Source organism: Pelodiscus sinensis, chromosome 4 (genome assembly GCF_049634645.1).
Source record: "Pelodiscus sinensis isolate JC-2024 chromosome 4, ASM4963464v1, whole genome shotgun sequence".
NCBI classification, from domain to species: Eukaryota; Metazoa; Chordata; order Testudines; family Trionychidae; genus Pelodiscus; species Pelodiscus sinensis.
Genome location: NC_134714.1, coordinates 125,527,731 through 125,548,233, shown reverse-complemented (window position 1 = coordinate 125,548,233; position 20,503 = coordinate 125,527,731). Strand labels below are relative to the sequence as shown.

The 20,503-nt window shown below is 58.0% G+C and overlaps 3 protein-coding genes across 10 annotated transcripts in view; 2 read left to right on the top strand and 1 right to left on the bottom strand.

The window, feature by feature from the left end:
• Nucleotides 1–8,595, top strand: part of CPSF7 (cleavage and polyadenylation specific factor 7) — a 28,175-nt gene extending 19,580 nt beyond the window's left edge. For 3 of the 6 annotated variants that reach the window (XM_075928442.1, XM_075928438.1, XM_075928443.1), the window contains exon 10: nucleotides 2,570–4,634. The gene's annotated coding sequence lies outside the window, so the exon portion shown is untranslated. The other 3 variants (XM_075928441.1, XM_075928439.1, XM_075928440.1) reach the window with 3 other exon arrangements.
• A 314-nt stretch (nucleotides 8,596–8,909) lies between these two features.
• Nucleotides 8,910–16,609, top strand: LOC102446070 (fascin-like). The gene is made up of 7 exons (XM_075928434.1): nucleotides 8,910–9,316; nucleotides 10,618–10,867; nucleotides 11,249–11,530; nucleotides 12,816–12,934; nucleotides 13,447–13,603; nucleotides 14,143–14,316; nucleotides 14,857–16,609. The coding sequence occupies exons 1-7, from the start codon at nucleotides 8,996–8,998 to the stop codon at nucleotides 15,054–15,056; spliced, it is 1,503 nt and encodes a 500-aa protein (XP_075784549.1). The 5' UTR covers nucleotides 8,910–8,995; the 3' UTR covers nucleotides 15,057–16,609.
• Nucleotides 15,338–18,733, bottom strand: TMEM216 (transmembrane protein 216). Of its 3 annotated transcripts, none has more exons than XM_075928435.1 (5): nucleotides 18,586–18,733; nucleotides 17,851–17,952; nucleotides 16,975–17,067; nucleotides 16,407–16,608; nucleotides 15,338–15,944 (listed from the first exon to the last, which is right to left on the bottom strand). In XM_075928435.1, exons 1-5 carry the CDS (start codon nucleotides 18,596–18,598, stop codon nucleotides 15,929–15,931), a joined length of 426 nt encoding a protein of 141 aa, XP_075784550.1. In that variant the 5' UTR covers nucleotides 18,599–18,733; the 3' UTR covers nucleotides 15,338–15,928. The 3 variants fall into 3 exon arrangements, with proteins under 3 accessions (XP_075784550.1, XP_075784551.1, XP_075784552.1); XM_075928436.1 differs by having other exon boundaries at nucleotides 17,851–18,060; nucleotides 18,586–18,603; XM_075928437.1 differs by having other exon boundaries at nucleotides 17,851–18,055; nucleotides 18,586–18,601.
• Nucleotides 18,734–20,503: the final 1,770 nt, after the last annotated feature.

Here is a 20,503-nt window from a genome sequence, read left to right as displayed (position 1 = left end):
GGTGCATTCCTGGGAGGCAGGCTGGGCATTCTGCAGTCCCTTTGCCCTGGCTGTTAGCAGCTGGCGCTCTGTGGCTAACAGGGCGGTCCTTCACTTAGTGTGTCAGTCATATAGCCAGTGGCAGCCCTCCAGGTCTCAAGCAATGCATGATCTTTCATTGCCTGCAGCGTGAGCCCCAAGAGGAAAATGCTTCCCCAGGGGAGAAGAGGAGGGAAATCTCCTCTATGATGGCCGCCGAGTTACCAGCCCTGACGTCTCGTATTGGCGTTTTTCTGTTGGCACAGCAAGGGGCTTGGTGCTGCTACTGATTCACATGCATCAGCAGAGGCATTCCTGGCCCTGCTCCTCTTGAGCATGGGGCTAGAATTCCTTCCAGTGTCCTGGCTTGATGGAGTCTACCCTGCCCGCACTGGACAGCAAAGAGAGCGCCTAGCCCTGGATGCTCTGTCCTCTCTCCTAGGTTCAGTCCGGCATGGCTGGGGCAGAGTGGCTTTGCCCACGTGGTGGGAGCTGGGCAGAGTATGACTGATGGGTTGCTGGGTGGTTAGGGTGTCAGTACGAACCGCACGTCCATCCCCCGCAGTGCTGGGGGACACAATAGTGTTCTTCCGTACTGTAACCATGCAGAACAGTTTTGCTCCCTTGCTGCAGGCAGCAGGGCGAAAGGCGAGGGGATCAAGTGACAGCACTGCCGATTTAGATTCAGTCTCGGGCACAGTTTCTGAGCTGTGAGAGTAGCACTGCCATGGATCAGACACTTGGGAGGTCATGGAGGCGCCTGCAGTTGCGGTTTCCAGAAGGAGGCTGGAGAGAGCTGTCTTGGGTGGCTTGGGCCCAGTAAATCCTGCATCCTGGCAGAGGGTTAGATTAGATGACCCTCCTGGGCCTTTCTAACCCTATGAGTTCTGAGGCTCTACTGGAGAGGGCCGAGCAGCCTTTCAAGTTGAGGCTGATGGCTCAGGGCTGCCAGGTTCACGCCACGTGCTGCTTCCAATCCACCAAAGCTTTGTCACGCCTACCATGTCAGAGCCACGTGGTGGTGGAGGTATTGTAGTTTCCTTGTGTTGCCCACGCGTACGGCCTTTGTCCAGCCTGGCAAAGTGGCCCATGCACTGTGCGCCCCCCTCTGAGGGAGACTGTCCCTCAGGCACAGCCCTGCAAATCCGCAGAGGCCCGCTTTCTGTCCGGGGGTATCTGCATCGCGGATGTGGCTGCGGGGATCCGTGCCTCGTTTTTGCGGCTGTGGGTACAAAATTTTGTATCCGCGCAAGGCTGTACCCTAAGGAACAAGCTGACTCTCCAATTGCAAAGCACCCCATTGTGCCTGGGACAGCTGGGCTAACGCCAGGATTTCTGCTGCCTCCCCTACCTCCAGCTATACAGAGGTGGGCGGTGTTAGAACTAGCCTCCGCCATCCTCTCGCGAGGCCACGGTGTCCTGGTCCCACTCCCGCTGTCCCTGCAGGACTTGGTGAGCTGCTTGGGATGCCTCTGGGTGAGACACAGGACGGCGGTGCCCCTCACCTGCTGTGAGGGCAGCGCTCGGCGGTCTCTGCTTCTTCCCGGGTTTGCTTGGCATTGGGCTGGGGTGCCTCGAACATTCAGCCTAGTGCTGCATGGTCTTCACCTCAGAGCAGGCTCCTAATTTTTACCAGGGTCAGGCCATGAGGCCCCCACTGGGACTGGGCCAGCTCTTACCCACGCCAGCCATGGGCCTCATGGGGAGCCCTGGATTTCAGCCCCATGATTGCCGTGTGCTTTTAAATGTTCATCCTCCGCTCCAAAATATTTTCAGTGTGCACCTTATCCAGGCATGCTGGTGGCAGAAGGGATGGACTGGGAGTCAGGGGTGGGGATGGGGCCCTGCAGTCTTTGCCACTGATGGATAGTGAACTTTGGCAAGTTCCTTACCTTTTCTGTGCCTGTTTCCTTCTCCCTCTCCCCCTCCCCCCCCATATCAGCAGCATTTCCCTGCCAGCCACATGCTTCTGGCTTAGCCCATTACCCTTGTGAAGCGCTCATCTCTCTCCAAGTGCGCAGTGTAACACCCAGTGTCTTGTCAGTACGTCCTTTGGTGGAGGGAACACGTCCCTTCAGCAGAGTCTCTGTGGCTTGCAGGATTTATTCTGAATCGGCTGAGTGTACCTCAGGCCTCATTACGTATCCCAGGCAAAACGACTCCCCTCTAGGCCACTGGCTCCTGCCCGTCCTGGGTTGGCCGGGACCTGTGCATGTCGGTCTGGTTCCTAGTGCACAGTTGGCCTGTTGGACATGCCTTGGCCTCCTAGGTGGCATTCTCGGTTGCTATGGAGATGGCATGCCTGCCTCGCCCCAGAGGTGGCCGTCCAGGGTAGCGGCCTGGGGGAGCCTGCCCTGGGGACAGAGGACGTCGCTTTCCAAGGCTGTGGGTCCTGTTGACCCTGTCAGCACCAAACTCGCAGGAAGACAAATGTTAAAGGCAGGTCTGCGGGGGGGCTGAGCGGGCCCCAGGAGGCTCCTCGCTGGCAGTTCAGTGCCTGCCCAGCGCAGCAGGGAGACTGTGACCTGTTGTCTTGTTCTGTCCCTTTCAGGAGTTTGGTTGGCAGTAAGTGTTTTTAATGGACTTGTATCTCCTCACCTCGATCAGGACTGAAGGACGGAGGCCGCTCCACCCCTCTCCTCCCCACTGCCCCCAGCTTCTTCCAGGCACCCAGGGAAAGTCACGTCGCCTGCAGGACTCCAGCTGGCACCCGGTGGCCTCGGGACCCACACTCGCTGCTGCTGCTTCCTGGGGCAATGCTGGAAGACGTGGAGTTAGGGAGGGATAGCGTCGGGGCCACTGTGAGCAGGGCGTGCTCCCATCCACGGATACTCGGACCCAAAGAGAAATGGTGCTTTTCCATGGAAGCTTGTGAGCTCCTTCCTCTCCGTGGCCCTTCTGGGGACAGCTGGAAGGGAATCTATTGCCTCCTGTGTGCTGGGGAGGGTTGGTGGGGTGCAGATATCCCTGCGGGGTGTCTGGTGCCTGGCCTGCTTGGCTCACTGGGGCCAGTATCCATGTCCTCCCAAGGTACACTGTCTTCTCGTCCTGGGGGAGCTCTCCTGAGGAGCGTGATCCCTTCTCCCAACTAGTTCTAGGCCTGGCTTGTCTGGCCCCTTGTACTCAGCTTAGAGAACAGCATTTCCCCTTGCCTCGTGGGGAGCAGGTGGGCTGCTGCGCCCCATCACCTCTTTCTGCTCCATTTCTGTAGTCGCCTCTGAGCCCTCTCCGTCTGCTCTGCGTCCTCTAGGAGGCTTGCTCCAGAAAAGAGGCGAACCCTCTTGGCTGGGCTCAATGCCTCCGGCTCTCCATGCTGATCTCATGCAATAACCGTTCCAGTCCATGTTTTTCCCTACTGCAAGCCCCAGCCACCTGATTCTCCAGAGCCAGTCTCCTCCCAGCAAGGCTGCCTTCCTTGTTTTAGAGGAAGCAGCTTGGGCAGAGATTCGAGTGTTGTGATGTGGGGGGCGATGCAGGAGGGGTGGGCTTGGGGGCTGTCTGGATGAACCAAACCACTGATAACCTTGCGAGCTGCTTAGCCTTTCTGTGTGGTGGTGGGAGGTGCACTGATTCCAGGAATGGAGGGCTCTGCTGGAGACTCCCGCCTCTTCCTAAACTTTCTAGGAGTGGGAGCTCCCATTCAAGCCGTGTGCGTGGGGGGGTTATTTAGACAGCACTGCCGCTTGCCTTTGTTCTGTGGTGTGTGAGCGTGAGCAAGGGTTTGGAGCAGCCGAGAGTTGGTTTGCACCTAGCCAAGGAGTCTTGGTGTCTGTTCCCGAACTGGGCTCTGATTGAGTCCCTGAAGGGCAGGGGAGGTACATAACCACCATTTCCACCACAGCCTGAAGTCTTAGCTGGTGATTCTGGAAGGTGGTGTGGAAGGAGCCATGTTCCCTTGAGCAAAGGATGCTGTAGGGTACAGGTGGCCAGAGAGTAGCCTGCATGTGTTGCACCGTTGTGGCCATCTGAGCTGCAGCCTGTGGAGGGCACACATCCCAGCATGCACTTCTCCAGTCACCTAGCGCACGCTGACACCCATTGCATGCTGGGACTTGTAGTCTCCAGAGGCTGCACTTTTATGGAAGACTGAAGACAGCAGCCACCATCTGCGTTTCATGCCGATTCAGTGTGGCCCTTGTGCTCCTGGCAAGTTGTGGACACAGCTGGGCAAAACCTGGGCACCATGCCTCCCAGCAGGGGTCTCGTACTCCAGTTGGGCACATCAGAGATGGTGGCATGGGACAAGAGGTGACTTGCAGTGTGGAGTGCACAGGGCGAAGTGAAGTGGCACCTCCGTACGAACTGTGATCAGTGAGCAAAGGCCAGCTCTGGGTGTCTTTTTAAAAAGAAAATGAAAAAATGTGGAAACAATGTGAGGTGACAAAAAAAAAAGTGTAAAATACCAGAAAACCCTTTGACAGGAGAGTGTTCTGTTTTTTACGTAATGACACACATTTTTAGTTTATTTCAGAATAGTGTGGAGGGGGGAATAATAAAAAAAAATAACAAGCAAAGCCCCAATTCCCTTCCCCCAGTTCTCGGTGATTTGATTTGTTTGTCTCTTTCTGATAGGTTGGAAATTGTGTAATAAACTTGATGACGTTGTCAATCTTTTATACCGCATTGTATGTTTTCTTTATTTTCCTTTTGTAACAAAATTTTTTAAATAATAAATGGGGTGTGAGCTGTTTTACGGAACCTGCATTGGATAAGAGTGGTGGTATTAGTGCTGTTGATGGGGGAGCTAGGGTTTCTGGACTCCTGTGCGCTTGACCTGGCTTGTGGTCTGGTTTTCAGAGGCACCGGGCCCTCAGACCCAGCATTTAATGGTCAGACATTTAGGAGGCTGCCTAGGACACTAGGCCAGCTCTGTCTTCTCCCAGCCAAGAGGGCTGTGTAGGCTTCTGAGGCTGCTCCCCACACAACAGGCCAGGGGCAGAAGCTACACTTCCTACCCTGCCTCTGTTCCCTGCCTTGCAGCAATGTCTGGGTCTGAGAGCAGCCGCTGGGCCCTGACTTCACCCTGGCTCTTCCCTCCTCAGGTAGGAGAGTGTTCAGGGGTTTCTGAACTTGCCAGCAGCAGTGTTGGGAGTTGTGGATTTCTGCCTTTCAGCCAGGACAGCATTCAAGACTCCAGCGCTTAAAAGCACCACCCTCAGCACTGCTCTTAGGCAGTACCATTGACCTCAGCGGGCCAGACCCACGCCTTGTGACGTGTAAGGAATAATTTCCCCACCAGGTCCAGGTGGTCAGAGCAGTTTCTGTGGAATGCTTTGAGAACCACTCTCCAGAGGGGACAGAGGTTTGGTGCTCCAGCAGACTGCCCATGCTGTACGTCAGGCCCTTGCTCTCCAAGAGGACACAGACATAGTTTGCTTTTGGGTGAGTGGAAACTGCACCATTCTGGGTAGGGCTGAGTTAAGGTTAAAATAATCCCAAACTGGCAAGTCAGAGGTTCCGAAAGAAACGTAAATGCCAGAGTCTGGAAAGAGTCACCGAGGTGAACATGTCAACTGGCACTGCTCCTTTCACCTTCCATTACTGTTCCCTCCCCGGCTACTTTCCCACTGTCAGCTGCCATCCCTGTTCAGAGCTGGCATTACAATAATAGAGTTCTGTTGATGCTCTAGCCCCCTGGATCAAGGGATGGTGACCTGCACGTTCGTGGAGAATGTAGGGAAACTTGACCATGGCTTGGCACTACATTGTTGGGGGTTCTTGGAGCTTTTTGGGAGGGTGATGGGCAGAGCTCTTGCTAGTGGATGGGGACAGGATATTGGACAGATCCAGGGTGTCCAATGAGTTCTGAAGCAGTAGCGCTATGGCAAATGAGCCACACTCAGCTGGCCAAATAGCCACATGTGGCTAGTGTGTTGGACACCTCGGGGATAGATCGTGTGCAGGGTAATGTGAAGTTTTGTCTCATGCTGCCATGGCAGTGGCTGGCTTTGGCCGGCTGCTGGTGGTCTGGCCCCTAGTTGTGGATAGTGGTTGGGGACACTGTTACGGTTGGTGACTCTACCTTACAGAATTTCCACAATCGCTGGCTTCAGTTTCTTTGAACTACAGTGTTCTAAAACAATGCCAGTCAAACCTTTTTAACCTATCTTCATGTCTCCTGAGTTTCACATAGCTTAGTGATTGCAGCTGCATTCTGGTATCCGAGTGGCTCATTTACAACCTTCCTGGGTTTTTTGGTTGGGAAATTAACAAGGTTTAGGTGATGGCTTTTTATAATGTGTAGAACTTTCTATCACTGGAGTTGCTGCAGGTGGGAGCAGTTTCCTCTTCATCGCCTGTGGGGTGGTGGTGCTCTGGAGTTCACAGATGCATCCTGCATCATTTGAGACGCACAGATTCCTACACCTCTGCCTCACCGGGTCCTAGTCAAAAACCTGCCTTTCCTGGCTGCTGCTCAGAGTTTTTGGTTAGGGCTGAAACTTGGCTATTGCAATGGGTGCAAGAGACCATCAAGTTTAGAAGAGCCATGCAAAATATCAGGTAACCTAAAAAGCGCTTCAAATCTCCACACACTCCTCCCTCAAGAATCTCTCTTCTGATCCCTCCCTGAGGCAGCTTTCTGGCAAGAGGCAGCTAAGGTGAGGTGGAGAAGGGTGAGTGTTGGCACGGTGGGACAGAAGGCTAATTCCAGACTCCCTTAGGGAGAGGATCACGCAGAGGTGAGATCTGCAGAATGATCTCCCAGGGGAAGTGAGAGGAAACCCCAGCCCTGAAGACACCTAAAACCAACGCCCTAGAGACACATTCCCAGAAGACGCGCTGTAGGGACCAATCCTGATGGACTAAGTGGGGCATGATTAGCCCTTCCTGGGTTGAATTGCTATGGTGAGACTCTGTACAAGGATGTCTCTTGGCACCTGTAGATGCCTGGCATCCCTGCACTAGAGGTTGACCCTTGGTCTCAGTTATGAACTGGCTCTGGGCTAACTAAGCACGGTATTGTGATGTGTGCTTGCAGGAAGAGGGGAGGGCATCCAAGCTATCGGGGAAGGGGAATTCTGCTAGGGTGGTGGTGACCTGTGACTTACATGTCAGGCTTGATCTGATGGCCCCTCAATGGCTATTGCTGACTGCTGTGGGCAGCCCCCTTCCCCATGCTCAAGGACGGGTGGGCAGTAATTTTCACAGGTGAGGCCACTTAATGAATTTTGGTGTGTGGTTATGGGCCGGTTGCGCACACCCCCTCTCCCTGGAAGGGACAGCGCCTGGGGACTAGCCTCCCTCCAGACTTGTCTGAGGCCAGAGGCTTGGAATTAAAAACACAGCAAAGGATTGCCGCTCCCAGCCCATTGCTATCATGCTGCCTGGCAGCTGGCTGGGGTTGCTGCAGCTATTTGAAGGGCTCACGGCTCTAGCCCCAGCTGGGGTAGCACTGCAACCAGGAGCCAGTTAAATAGGATCCTGCTGCCTGAGCCACCGCCTGGAAATTCAGTATCACGGGCAGCAGGATATCAATAGAAAGTGACCAGATGAAGTCCGTGGGCTGGATCTGGCCTCTGGGGCACATCTTGCCCATAGTCCTGGCCCTGCTCAAGGACCCCTCAGCAGGGTCTTGGGGAAGAAGAGGCAAGGAGAGAAGCAATTGCTAAGATGGGTCAGTTGCCCAGGCCAGCTGGGATTTTGAGGCCTAGTGAGACCCTTCCACACCCCAGTGACTTGAGGCAGAAACTGAATGCAAATCCTCTGCTGAGAAAAGGCCAGTCCCTCTGAGCTAATAGAGGGACAAGGGAGGTGCAGGGCTGCTCGGCCTGACCCCAGCGTGACAGCCCCTGGGCTGTGGTGTGCAGGGCTGGGCCCCAGGGGGTGATACCTTCAAGCTGAGGGACGTTTGGGTCACACGTGACACGGGGCCCTGAACGCTGAGGATGACACAGGCTGGCCAGTGGCTCCTGCGTGGTACCCATCACACAAGCCACTGCCCTTTCCGAACTCTTTCCTGGGCAAAACTCTCCCTGAACTGACTGGCTATGCTGGGCATCTCAGGGCGTGGGCTGCTACGGCTGGTGCTCTACAGCCCTTCCTTGTGAAGGCTCAGTCTTGTCCTCTTTCAGCATCTCCCTGGGGCCATAGCTCTGAGGGGGGCTATTGGGCCCCCAACTTTCCATGCCCCCCAGGAATTGGGGCTGGTGCAGAGGTGCCCTGGAGCCTGCAGGAAGAGGGGAGCAGTCTGAGACGCGGTCCCTGGAGTGGTATGTGCACTCTCACCATCTCCTGGCCCTCGCCCATAGGCCTAGGGGCAGCAAGGACACCCTGCCCCAGCTTAGCCTAGGAGTGTTTGGGGTCAGAGTCAAAGGCTGCTGGTGGGTTTCTGCTCCTGATGTGGGGTGCGGGTTGGGCTGGGGCAAGGCCCTTACCAGCATGTGTGTCATCCCCCTGGGCTATAGGGACGGAGCCTGGATGTGGCCCCCTCCATTTTGGATGCTGTTCTGTGAGTGACACATCCTTGAGGGAGGTGGGGGAACAGCCGTAAGAGCCTGAGTGGGGCTCATCATGTGGGGAGGGTGCCATGGTGTGAACAGGGCTAGTGCTATAGGGTGGGGGCTGGGCAGTGTCTGCCCAGTTGCCTGCTGCCAATTGTGGGGTGTCTGGGCTGTATCATCCCCATCTGGGGGTGGAGCTCTGGAATGGGAGGGACTAATAGGGTGCAGGTGGAGCTGTGGAGTGGGAGGGGCTAATAGAATACAGGTGGGGCTGTGGAGTGGGAGGGGCTAGTAGAATACAGGTGGGGCTGTGGAGTGGGAGGGGCTAGTAGAATACAGGTGGGGCTGTGGAGTGGGAGGGGCTAGTAGAATACAGGTGGGGCTGTGGAGTGGGTGGGGCTAAGTAGGGTGGGGCTGTGGTGGGTGGGGCCATGCAGTGATTGCCTAGTTGCCTGGTGCCCATTGTTGTGGGCGTGTCTGAGCAGTACCAGCCCCACAGAGCAGCCTAGGTGGAGGGAGTAAGAGATCAGAGCCCCATGGCTGACTCCACTGTGCCGGTTTCACTGCCCTGTGGCTTTATCAATGCTGCTCACCGGTACCTGAGCGCTGAGGCCTTCCGCTTCCAGGTGGTGGCCACGGGCTTGGTGCTGCGGCCCCGCCAGGTCTGGGTGCTGCGCTTCGTGTCCCCGCAGGGGGCCGGGGCAGCCGGGCAGGACGAGGAGAGGGGGCAGAGGGTGCATCTGATCAGCTCACTGCAGCGCTTCCTGGCGGCTGATCCCAACGGCAAAGTCACCTGCGAACAGGAGGGCCCGGGCTCAGGTGCCCTCTTCCTGCTGCGGTACTACCCGGATGGCAAGGTGTGAATCCCCGAATAGCCCCCACAGCTCCAGCTCTGAGCCTGGTGCCGCAGGAAAGGTGTGAGCCACCCCTACCAACTGCCCCAGGCTGCCCACCCACTTCCTGCAGCTGCTGCGAGCTGCCGGACGGTGCAGCCCCCACCATGGGCAATTCCTCAGAGCCCCATTATGTCCCCCCACCCTGACAAAGCTGGGTAGGCACAAGCCGGCAAGCAAAGGATACCTGTGGTATTGGCCAAGCCTGGGGGCTCCCCGCAAATCACTGCCCTGGTGTGATTCAAAGGGGACCCATGTGCGGAGGCAGGGCAGGGGGAGCGCAGACAAACTTGGCTGCCAGGTCAGTTTGCTCTCTGCTCTGGCCACCTGCCGTATGGCGCCGCCCCGGCTCAGAGAGCGGCCGTGGGCCACTGCCACACAGGCTGGGGGGTATCATTCTGACCCCCTGTGTGGTGCCCCGTCACCCCCAGCTTCTGCCCCTTGCAGTGTGGGTGGGGAGGGGGACTCGGCCTGTGTCTATTCAGCTCCTGCAGCCGCCAGGGGGTGGGACAGGCCCCTCAGAAATGCCCCTTTCCTGTGCCTGCAGTGCAAGGTCCTGGCTGGAGGGGACTGGGTGCTCTGAGGCATCTTTTGCCTCCAGGCCAGTGACTGGAGTCCAGCAGGGGCTGGGAGCAACCATAACCCTTCCCAGGGGCTGGCTGCTGAGGGGCCCGGGGCAGACAATTTGTAGGCACCTCACCCTGGGAGCCGCATCCCTCCCACGCCGCAGCTGGGAGCCCCGGGACCAGGCATGGGCAAGGCACTGGGTGTGGGTAGAGGTGGAGCCAAGGGCATGATGGGGTTACGCAGGCCCCGCTCATGGGTGCGATGGAGCGGGGGCCTGAAGAGCAGGGAGACCAAAGGAGCCTTCAATGCTCATGTGTCAGCACTGACCGGGGCCCAGACACCCTCTCCTGAGACATGGGCCCTGGGGGTTTCCCACCTCTGCCTTGTCAAGGAAGTGGGGGGGGGGAGAATCTGGCAGATGCCCCTGGAAGGCAGGGAGCTGGGTGCCACCGGGGCCTCCATGCTGCACTGCAGGTGGGAGAGGACTACATGGGCCAACCTCCAGATTGAGAGTCCTGGGTCCTCTTCCAGCTGGCTTGGCCTGCCTGGTTCCTGAGCCTGACTGGTGGGGCAGTACCAGCTTCCTTCCTCCATGTCCCACTTGCTCCAGTCCACCTGGGGCCTGCTGGGCCCCAGCCCCTCTTGACTTGGCTCTCGGCTCTGCCGCCCTGGCACTGACAGGCTGCCCCTCCCGGCAGGTGTCGCTGCAGTGTGAGCTCACCCAGCGCTACCTGGGCGGGACCGAGGACAACGTCACCTGCTTCGCCCAGGCGGTGAGCGAGGGCGAGAAGTGGAGCCTGCAGCTGGCTCAGCACCCCAACGTGCACCTGCTGAACCTCGGCAAGAAGCGCTACCTGCGCCTCGACCCGCACACCGGGCACGTTCGCTGCAACCGCGACCTGCCCTGGGGGATCGAAGCCATCATCAATCTCCGCTTCAACCCCAAAGGTGGGCCGCACCGACCGCCCCACCCCCTTCTTGCCTGGGACGGGAGCCTTCTAAGGAGATCTTGGAGAGGGAGAGGGTGGGGGGGGAGGTGTTGGGTGCTGCGACGGGTGCCACAGGGGAGCAGATGGGTTGGGGAGGGCTGGGATTATGAAGGGGAGCAGGGCACTGGGGAAGGATCTGGGGGTGTGAGGGAGAATGGGGGAGGCCAGGGGGCTGAAGCCTGGTGGCCCGTCGTGCCTGTCCCCCAGGCCTTGCACCATGATGGGTATTGCCACCGGCTTGGCTCCCGTACAGCCCTGAGGGCGTGAGCCCGGCGGCACTGAGCCGTGATGCCGGAGTGACAGGCTCTCCCTCTCTCCTGGGGCCCCCCTGCCCCGCTAGAGAACAAGTATGGGCTGTGGACCGCGGACGGGAACCTGCTGGCCGCCGACGGCTCGCTGCAGCCCGAGGGGTCCCCTCATACCCTCTTCCGCCTGGAGGTGCGGGGTGGCCTGCTGGCCTTGCGCGACGCCGACGGCAAGTACCTGACCGGGCGCGAGGCCGTCGTCAAGACCTTCAAGACGGACAAGCCCGGGCGCGACGAGCTTTTCGTGCTGGAGCCCAGCCTGGCGCAGGTGGCGCTGCGCACCTTCCACACCGGCGTCTATGTCGGCTGCAAGCCAGGTGAGCAGGGGCGGCCGCCGGGCCTGGGGCTACTCCCAGACACTTGGCCAGCGGCGGTGGCTGCCATGCTGTCCCTTTCCCCCTCCCTCCACCAAGGGCTGCACGTGCTGCAGCAGGGGAGGACCTGGCAGCCAGGCCCCATGTCCTGTGGGGCATTCTGCATGCGGAAGGCTCAGTGATTGCAGCCCTGGGCCGGGACTGGATCTGGTTCATTCCTTGGCTCCCTGTAGGACCCAGCTTAAGTCACTGTCTTACCTCATCTCTCTAGGGCAGGGAAGCGTAGGCCCAGGGGCCAGATGCAGCCCTTGGCTTGCCTGGATCTGGCCCCTGAGGCTCAGGGCTTCCCCCCCAGTATTGGGGTGCTGGTGCTCCAGCCACCCCTTCCCCCTGCTGCCCCATTGCGGGGCTGGAGTCCACACAATTTCCTAGCCTGGGCCCCACTAGGCTTTGGTGTGCGGGGGGAGTGTCTTTCTCAGTCAGGGGCCTTGTCAGTGAGGGCTTGAGGGTTTTGTTTGCTTCTCATTTGTTTGTGGCCCCCAACTGATTTTTTTCCCCCCATGTGGGTCAGCGGCCCCTGACCCAAAAAAGGTTCCCACCCTTGCCTCCGTTCCCCAAGTGCAAAGTGGGGGATAATGATCCTCCCTTTCTCCATCCCGCCCCCTCCTTCCCCCCCAGCTTGGCTAGTGAAACTGAGACTTGTAGGGCAGGGACAAGCGCTGTGTCTGTACAGCCCCTTGCACAGTGGGGCCCTGATCTTGGTCTGGCCCCAGTGGTTATCTGTGTTTAAACTCAGGTGCAGTCTGAATTCTGGAGCAAAACCTCGTGGCCTCTGCCAAGGACACAAGTAATTTGGGATGTTGCAGCCGTTGGGATGTGGAAGTCTGTGCTGCACTGTTGACTTTTGGGTCGGTCACTGTACACTGTACATGGCTGCCCCATGTATTGAATGCAGGCCGTGGGGTTGGGCGTTGACAGATTCTGAGTAGGTTTAAGGGTTCGGCTCAGTGGGTGCCTCCTTGTCTCACTGAGGTTTCAGGCTGTCTGGCTGCAGCCTCAGGTAGCTGTCTGTCTTTGGAACCCGCTCTCCGCTCCTGTTTTCAGGGGGGCTCTGCCTTCCGTGGGCAGCCGGGGTCTCTTCACAAGGCCAAGGGACTGGAGTAGGTCTGGCTGTAGTCAGCAGAGGGCAGCACTGTATACCCACAGAGGCGGGCATTATTAACTCTCCAGGGTCCACGCTGGCACCACGCTGCCTGCCCTGTTACTGTGCGTTTCTTGCTGCCCACAGGGGCCGATGTCAGTGCCGGCGCCACGGCTGTCGGCGACACGGAGGTTTTCCAGCTGCTGATAAATGAGGCCACCAAGGAGACCTGTTTTCGCAGCTGCTCCGGCAACTACATCGGTGTGGTGAGTACGGCCAGAGCCAAGGGGTTGGCACAGCTCGAGCGATGGGAGGAGACGGCTAGAACCGTTGGCTGTGGCCGGCTGCTGGGGTGCTGCTCTGAGCGCTATCACTCATGGATGCAGACAACGGCCAGCCTAGGGCAAGGTGGCCCCTGGTTCTCCCCTGCCCTGCTAGCCAATCCCAGCCACTAGACTGTTCCCCGTTCTAGGAGTGCCCCACTGACACGGTGCCAGCTCGTGAAAGTGATAAACCCCCTTGTTCGAAACCCTCCTGCCTAGGCCCCTGAGCCTCAGTTCCTGTGTTCAGCTAGTGCCCTCTTTAGCCTTGTCCCAGAGCCATGTTCTCCCCCTCTCCTAGCAGGGACTGGGGGAGGAGGGATGTAGCCCCAAACACCGGACCTAGGCAGAGATTTCTCCCCTCCCCACCCCAGGAACAGCAGCAGCTCCTGGCCCCCACAAAGGGGGAGTGCCAGGGTTCAGCATCCATCCCCACCCCTCACGTTGCCTCCTTGCAGGACTCCAGCGACATTCTGGTGAGCACCAGTGCCCAGGACAAGAGCGTCTGGTTCTCACTCCAGTACCAGGCGCAGAGGGCGACGCTGCGCTCAGCTGAGAACAGATATGTGACCATCAGGCCCAACCAGCGTATGATGGTGTATCCTGATCTGCCAGGTAGGGTGGGGAACGGCTGCTCCCCTGGCCAAGGAGTGGGGTTGGCAATTGAATGCAAGCCCTGCACATCCCACCCAGCCCTGTAGCAATGCTGACACATCCCTCCTGTGCAGTGGCTAGTCAGGGCTCATGTGCGAGCCAGGGCATCTCGGCCCAGTTCCCTGGCACTAACTGGCCCCCCTGGACTGGCTTTGGAGCAGGGCCCTGAGGTGGGGGGCAGGGCAGAGGGAGCCCAGCACAGAAGCCAGGCCTTTCAGGGGCTTGCTTTCCAGCCACCATTGTGGTGATGGACACACTGCAGTGTTGACCTCCCTGCTCAATTCCCTGCCCTGGAAAGGTGGGTGGGGCAGAGGGGCTCCAGGGCCCTGCTCTCCAGGGGGAACAGGCCCGGGCCTGTTCATATACTGAAGGGAGGGTTCTCAGTCTTGCTTGACCAAGGTTTGGCCCTTTCGGCCTCCGCTCAGGGCCTGCAGCCTCCACCCCTTGCCCTGTGTGGGGCCAGCTAGGGCTAATGCTGCATGCGGGATCTGTGCCCTCAGGCAAGGTAACGGAATTCCTGCTCATGCTGGTGAACCGGCCGTTGGTGATCCTGCAGAGTGAGTTCGGCTTCGTGGGGCTGTGCCCTGGGACACAGCGTCTGGATGGGAACCGCCCGGACTATGATGCCAGCGTCATGATGATCACTGAGGATGGCCACTACCGCTTCAGAATTGGTGCGGGCATGGGGGTCCCTGCCAGGGGCTGGGCTGTGGAGATGCCAAAGGACTGAGGATCCTAGGGGCTGAGGGGTACTGGGGAGGATGCTGGGGTCCCTAGCAGGGCTGGAGTGTGGGAGGACAGGGGATGGGGGCGCTAAGGGCTTCTTGCCAGCAGGGCAGGGTGTCCCCATTTTGGAAGGGGTTGTGTTCAGGATAACCCTGCCAGGGCTGAAAACACCCTTTCCCCCATTAGTGGGGGGACAGACAAATGAACACAGCCAAAGACCTCAGATCCTCCCCTTGCTATCTGGAGAGCACTTCAGAGGAACGGGGGGAGGGGGGGGAAGTACCCCCTTGCTGCTCCTGTAATCCTCCATCTTGACTCTAGCACAGCTCTGGCATGCACCTCCTGCTTCCGTAATACCCTGTGGCAGTATCTCCCCAGGTTCACAAGCACCCAAGTGTGCCTCTTCATGCTGGGTCCCCCCTGCCATGCCTCCTCCTCTGCCCTGATCCATAAATCACAAGGCCCTAACTGCCCCCTGAAACCCACAGAGAACAAGAACTGGACCATGGACAAGGATGGGCTGATCATGTTGACAGGCGAGCGCGGCAGTGACTTCATCATCCAGTTTGCCTCTTCCAGCTGCCTTGTGATGAAGGCTCCCAACAACAAGTATCTGGTGGCAGAGGCGGGGGGCCGCCTGTGGGCAGGGGCTGTAGATGTAGCGTCTGCCACTCCCTTCCGCTACTGAGGGACTGTAACCCCTGAAATAAACTCCTGTGCTGACTCGGAGCGCCTGACTGTTGCCAGGACCTGCACCCCTACCCTCCCTGTACCCCACTGCTGCCTATGCAGCAGGTCAGGGCAATTAGGGTAGGGCTTGAGCTGCCACCAGCTGGGGAGTGAGAGACGGTGGTGAGCTGAGGAGGCTTCTCCCAGCTAGACCAGTGCCTGTGCTTTGAAGGGGTGCCTGCCAGGCTGGCTGCTAGTGGTCTGGGGAGAATCCTGAGTCTAAGGAGAGAGCAGCTGCCGTAGCAGAAAAATAAATATTTATTGGAAAATAGTACTGATTTGAAGGATGGGGTAGGAGGACAAAAGTGCCAAGAGTCACTGCTACAGCAAATAACACTGAGTCTGAGTAGTGGGTGCAAGCACCTCCCACTCAATTACTGCACACATGATACGGAAGGAGGTGGGGGTGGTGAGGTCTGCCCTGTCACACCCTGCTGACATAGGACACAACAGGTGTAGGCATGATCTGTGGGGGTGTGGCTCAAACAAGCTTTAACCCCCATCCAGCAGGGCTGGAACAGGATCCAGGACAGCTTCTGACAGCCTCCCTTCTGTCCCCCTCGGCATGGCCCCAGATAGGGGTGGTGCCTGGGCACAAGGAATGGCTGCTTCACATGGTACCAGGTCTGGGAAGTGAATTAAAGTCTCTTTCCAAGCCGCTGGGCACCCCGGCGGTGGCTCTCTGCCTGGCCGGGGCTGATGCAGAATGAGGCTGCAGCTGGATCTAACGCCAAAGGACTGAGAGGCTGCCATCAGACCAGCCATGTAGGGAGCGAATGTGTGGCCTCCGGCCCCAGGCAATGTGTAGCCTTGTCTGGCCTGGAACAAGCCTCAGTACGAGTCCACCCTAGAGGGAGATAAACAGCAATGAGCCTGGCCATCACTAGCAAACCTGTGGTAGCTTCCAACCTCACCCTGAACTGGGCTCTGGCTAAGGGGAGCTTCCCTCACAACCCTGGGCAGTCCTGTCACCCCACTGGCTTCTCTCTCTCAAGAATCTGTCCTCATCCTGGGGAGAGGCAGCCCATCAGAGGAGAGGCATGCAGGTGAGGAAACAAGCAGGGGCAATCGGGAATGGCACCCAGAAGTCCTGATCCCTAGGCACATACAGGAACTGCCTGTCTTGGGTGTCAGCACCATTTTCTCTCCCCACTTTGCCCATCCCCTATTTATGCCCGCTCCAGCCCCAGAGCTTGTTTTCACCCTGAGATCCAGTCTCCCTCCCAGCCAGTTTGTGCACTCCAGCCCCTCTCTCTGCCACTCAATCTTCCACTGCCTCCCAAGGCAGGAGGCAGCAGGGGAGGGGTACCTGGAGAAGGAGGCCAGGGTGAGGATGCCCAGGAGCAGTTCGACGGCATAGAAGAGCAGCAGGATGGCGTTGAGGATGGCCTCCAGCCGCAGGGCGTAGGTCTGCAGCAGCAGGTAATAGGCTGCCATCACCGCTGCCGGGAATGTCAAGGCCAGGCTGATGGAGAGCGGCACCTTCCGCTGGCACAAGTTCCCTTTGGAGCCTGCCACATGGCACAGTGTGTGAGGCAACCGCTCCCCACCCTGCAGGCATCCATGCATGCAGAGTGCTGGGGAATGGTTTACACAGCCCTCTCCCCTTTAGGGAACAGGCTCCAATTCAACCCCAGGCAGGGGGCTGGGAATGGGACAAGGGCATTTCCTTTCCAGGGATCTGGCTCCAATCTGGTCTGGGCGAGGGGGCTGGCTGGCTCAGGCAAAGAGCTCTCCAGTTCTAGGCACTGATCCATCTCCAAGTTGTGAACAAAAGGGAGTTGTACTGACTGCTTGGCAGTCCACTGAACTCAGGGTACCAGCCTGGGCAACTTGCCTTGCTGTTCCAGAGCTGGCCATTAGTCCTAGGCACTCACCAAAAAATATCCGGGTGACTTCAATGCCGAGATAGAGGAAGAGCATGACCAGATCCAGGGCTAGGTTGGCAGAGGGGTATGGTAACAGCAGCCCTAAGGACACAAAAGTCACCTGTTTCAGGAGGAGCACAAGACCCTCAAACTTTCCCGCAAGTCTCATGGACAGCCCTAGAGAGGTCCAGCAAGGACACAGACAGGCTCATCTAAAGGTCCCAGTCCTTGCCCAGTAAAATGTTAATGACTTCTTTTTACACCTCCTTGTACTAGGGTTGTTAAATATTTGTTAACCAAATAGTCGATTAACCTCATGAGTTCCTATCGGTTAGTCAACTATTCTATAGTCTCCAGGCTGGGGCTGGCAGCCAGTGCACTCTGGCCCCACTCCCGAGGAGCCCCCTGCTACCACACGCTGCTGTGTCTCTATCAGAGGCAGCAGCATAGGTTGCCAGGTGGGAACTGCCTGCCACGTTGTACTGCTGCCTCTGATACAGAACTGAGCCGGGCTGCCTGGCATCTAATACGTTTTAAATGCAGAGCCAGAAGGGGGTAGGTCCCGGACCCAGTGCAAGCCAGGACTGAGCCAGGCTGCTGGCCAGCCTGCTAAAACATTTACTGGCAAGGGGCAGAAAATGCATGTAGTCTGTAGTATTAACCTATAAGCTTTTGCTTATTGGTTAATTTACTGTACTATTACAACCCTACCCTGCATCAGATGCAGCCCTGCGAGGGAGTGGGGCTGGCCAAAGCGTTTAAGTCAAATGACACTCCCCTGGGCTTGTCCTGGGATACCTGATGCCACAGCCCAGACAGCAGCCCCTGCTGCTAAAGGCAGTTCCATGGCCCTGGTGATCTGAGATGGCAGCCGAGGGAACTCACCTTTATAGACAAATATGAAGATCTCCAGGAGGAAGTAAGTGGCGTAATACCACCCATTAAGGAAGAGCAGGATTTCCAGCGGGGTGGAGGAGAGCTGACGGCCTGGGGGATGAACAGCATGAGTGGGCAAGGTGCCACTCCCCAGACAAGTCTGCTGGCCTCAGTCTTCTCCCAAAATGGGCAGAGGAAGCCAGAAGACCCTGAACTGCGCTAACGCCAAAGGTGAAAGTGAGTGAGTGTCGCCCCAGTGCCCTTGGAGCAGCCCAGCCCCCAGCTCCCCCATCTCCTGCCCTGAGCCCTCCCACTCCTTGGCCTGACCCCTGCGCTGGCTCCGTGCATGGGGTGGGGCAAGGGGAGGCAGGTGCCCCCCCCCATGGTGCCGGGGTTGGGACACATGCGCCCCTCCCCCCCCAGGAAAGGTCAAAGGCCACCCCCCTCCGATGGGGCTCACGTGACACCGCCCTGCCCCCCCCCCCGGAGGAGGGGCATGTGGCAGCCCCAGGGAGAGCAGGGACGTGGGGTCACGTGGCGCCCCAGCTAGCGGAGGGGGAGGGGGACGGACCGCCCCGAGGGTGGGAGATGGGGAGGTCACGTGCCTTTCCCACATGAATGAGGGTCACGTGGCGCCGCCCCCCCCCGCGCTCGGTGAAGGCTCCTGAGGGAAGGGGGAGGGGGAGGGGGAGGGGGGAGGAATCCGTAACCGCCCCCGCTCCTCTCCCCCAGCCCGGCACTTACTTCTGAGCGCCATCTTCCATCGCCATGGAAACTGTCACCCAGCGACATCGCTTCCGGGTACGCGGGCCGGCGAAGCGGAAGTGCGGGGGCCAGAGCGGCCGGTGCCCTGCGCCGCTCCGTCCGGCTCAGCCCCGCCGCTCTATGGTGCTGGAGGACCCGCCGGGCGCCGCGCCGCGAGCTCAGCCCGAGGCGAGCGAAGACTCCGCCCCCAGTGCTGGTTTAAAGGGGGAGGGGGTGTCTCGTGCCCTACCCCGCCCTCTGGCTGCAGGAGCTGGGGCGCTGTGCTCCCCAACATGAGCATGTAGCTCCCCCCCCCTATGGGGACCTGGACCTGGAGCCCTGAGCTGCAAACCCAGCTGAGGCTGTGGAGCTCCCTTGTTCTCATCTCTCCCTGCCAGTGGTCCAAGTGCCACTACCTGGGACAGCGAACCACACTAGGGCTAGGGCTACACTCGCAGCTTCTTGCACAAGAACATCTTGTGCAAGGGTTCTTGTGCAAGAAGTCTTGCTCAAGAAAACATCCCCACTGCCATGTGCGAGCGGTGCTTTTGCGCAAGAGCGCCCATGGCAGTGTGGATGCTCTCTTGTGCAAGAAAGCTCCAGTGGCCATTTTCTTGTGCAAGAAACCCCTGCCGAGCGTCCACACTGCCCTCTTGCGCAAGAGGGCTTACACCTGTTAAAAAAGAGCATAGCTCTTGCGCAAGAAGCCCTCTCTCACTACGCTGTACTGTAAATCTTCTTGCACAAGAGAGGGTGGGCAGTGTGGATGCTCTGCAGATTCTTGCACAAGAACCTGCCAGTGTAGACATAGCCTAGCTGGGTGGGCTACAGTAGCAGTTTTCAAGTACCTGAAAGGGTGTTAGCAGGAGAAGGGAGAAAAATTGTTCTCCTTGGCCTCTGAGGATAGGACAAGAAGCAATGGGCTTCAATTGCAGCAAGGGAGATTTAGGTTGGACATTTGGAAAAACTTCCTGTCAGGGTGGTTAAACACTGGAGTAAGTTGCCTAGGGAGGTTGTGGAAGCTTCATCACTGGGGATATTTAAGAGCGGTTTGGAAGGGCATCTATCAGGGGTGGGGAACCTAAGGCCAGGGACCAGATGCAGCCCCCAGCTTGCTTGGATCTGGCCACCAAGACACAGGGGAAAGTGAAGTGTCTTTCTGCATCTTAGGTTTTTTTTCCTTCTCACTTGTGTGCAGCCCCCAACTGATTTTTCTGTGGGTCTGCAGCCCCTGACCCAAAAAAGGTTCCCACTCCTGTTCTAGATGGTGGTTGGTCCTTCTGTGAGTGCAGGGGGTTGGACTAGATCTTTCCAGGTTCCTTCCAGTTCTATGAGCCTATCAAAGAGTTAACACTACCATTGGCTCTTCCTCTGATCTGGGGGCTCATGGCTAATATTGGGGGCATTACATGGTACACACTCCCTTCATTGTCCCATATGAACCCTGATTTCCCATCAATTGCCAAACAGCAAGGCTGGTGACTACAGTACCACTGGCACAGCTTCTGATGAGTCCCTGCCCCCTCCTTCAGCATCCCAACCCTACTCCTCCATTGGTGTAATACCCATTGCTCACCAGTCCAGTGTTCCCTGTAAGCTGAAAATCAGGTGCCACCCAGCTAATTAGCAGAGCACCCAGTCAGCAGCATGTGTTTCTACTGGTGGTGCACATGTGTTTCTACTGGTGGAGACACTTAACAAAATGTATTCTGCATATGGATGAAAAAAAAAAAAGAGGGAACATTGCCAGTGACCCCCCCTTCCTTCTCCCCAGGCAGCATAATGGGGTCATCGTCCAACAGTCCTCTCCACTTCCCCCCATGCAGTGCAGCCCCACAGCCTGTCTGGAGAAAGGAAATAACATGGTTCTTCATTATGATATTTATTTCTAACTCCTGAGCTGTACTCCCTCTGCTAC

Bases quoted from the DNA above. Each gene is read 5' to 3' on its own strand.
- TMEM216 (XM_075928435.1), bottom strand. The intron at 17,068-17,850 runs GTGAGTTCCCTC...TTGTGTCCTTAG, and splicing joins CTTCATATTTGTCTATAAAG to GGCTGCTGTTACCATACCCC. The intron at 16,609-16,974 runs GTGAGTGCCTAG...GCCATGTGGCAG, and splicing joins AGTCACCCGGATATTTTTTG to GCTCCAAAGGGAACTTGTGC.
- LOC102446070 (XM_075928434.1), top strand. From the start codon at position 8,996: ATGGCTGACTCCACTGTGCCGGTTTCACTGCCCTGTGGCTTTATCAAT. The intron at 10,868-11,248 runs GTGGGCCGCACC...CTGCCCCGCTAG, and splicing joins TCTCCGCTTCAACCCCAAAG to AGAACAAGTATGGGCTGTGG. The intron at 13,604-14,142 runs GTAGGGTGGGGA...CTGTGCCCTCAG, and splicing joins GGTGTATCCTGATCTGCCAG to GCAAGGTAACGGAATTCCTG.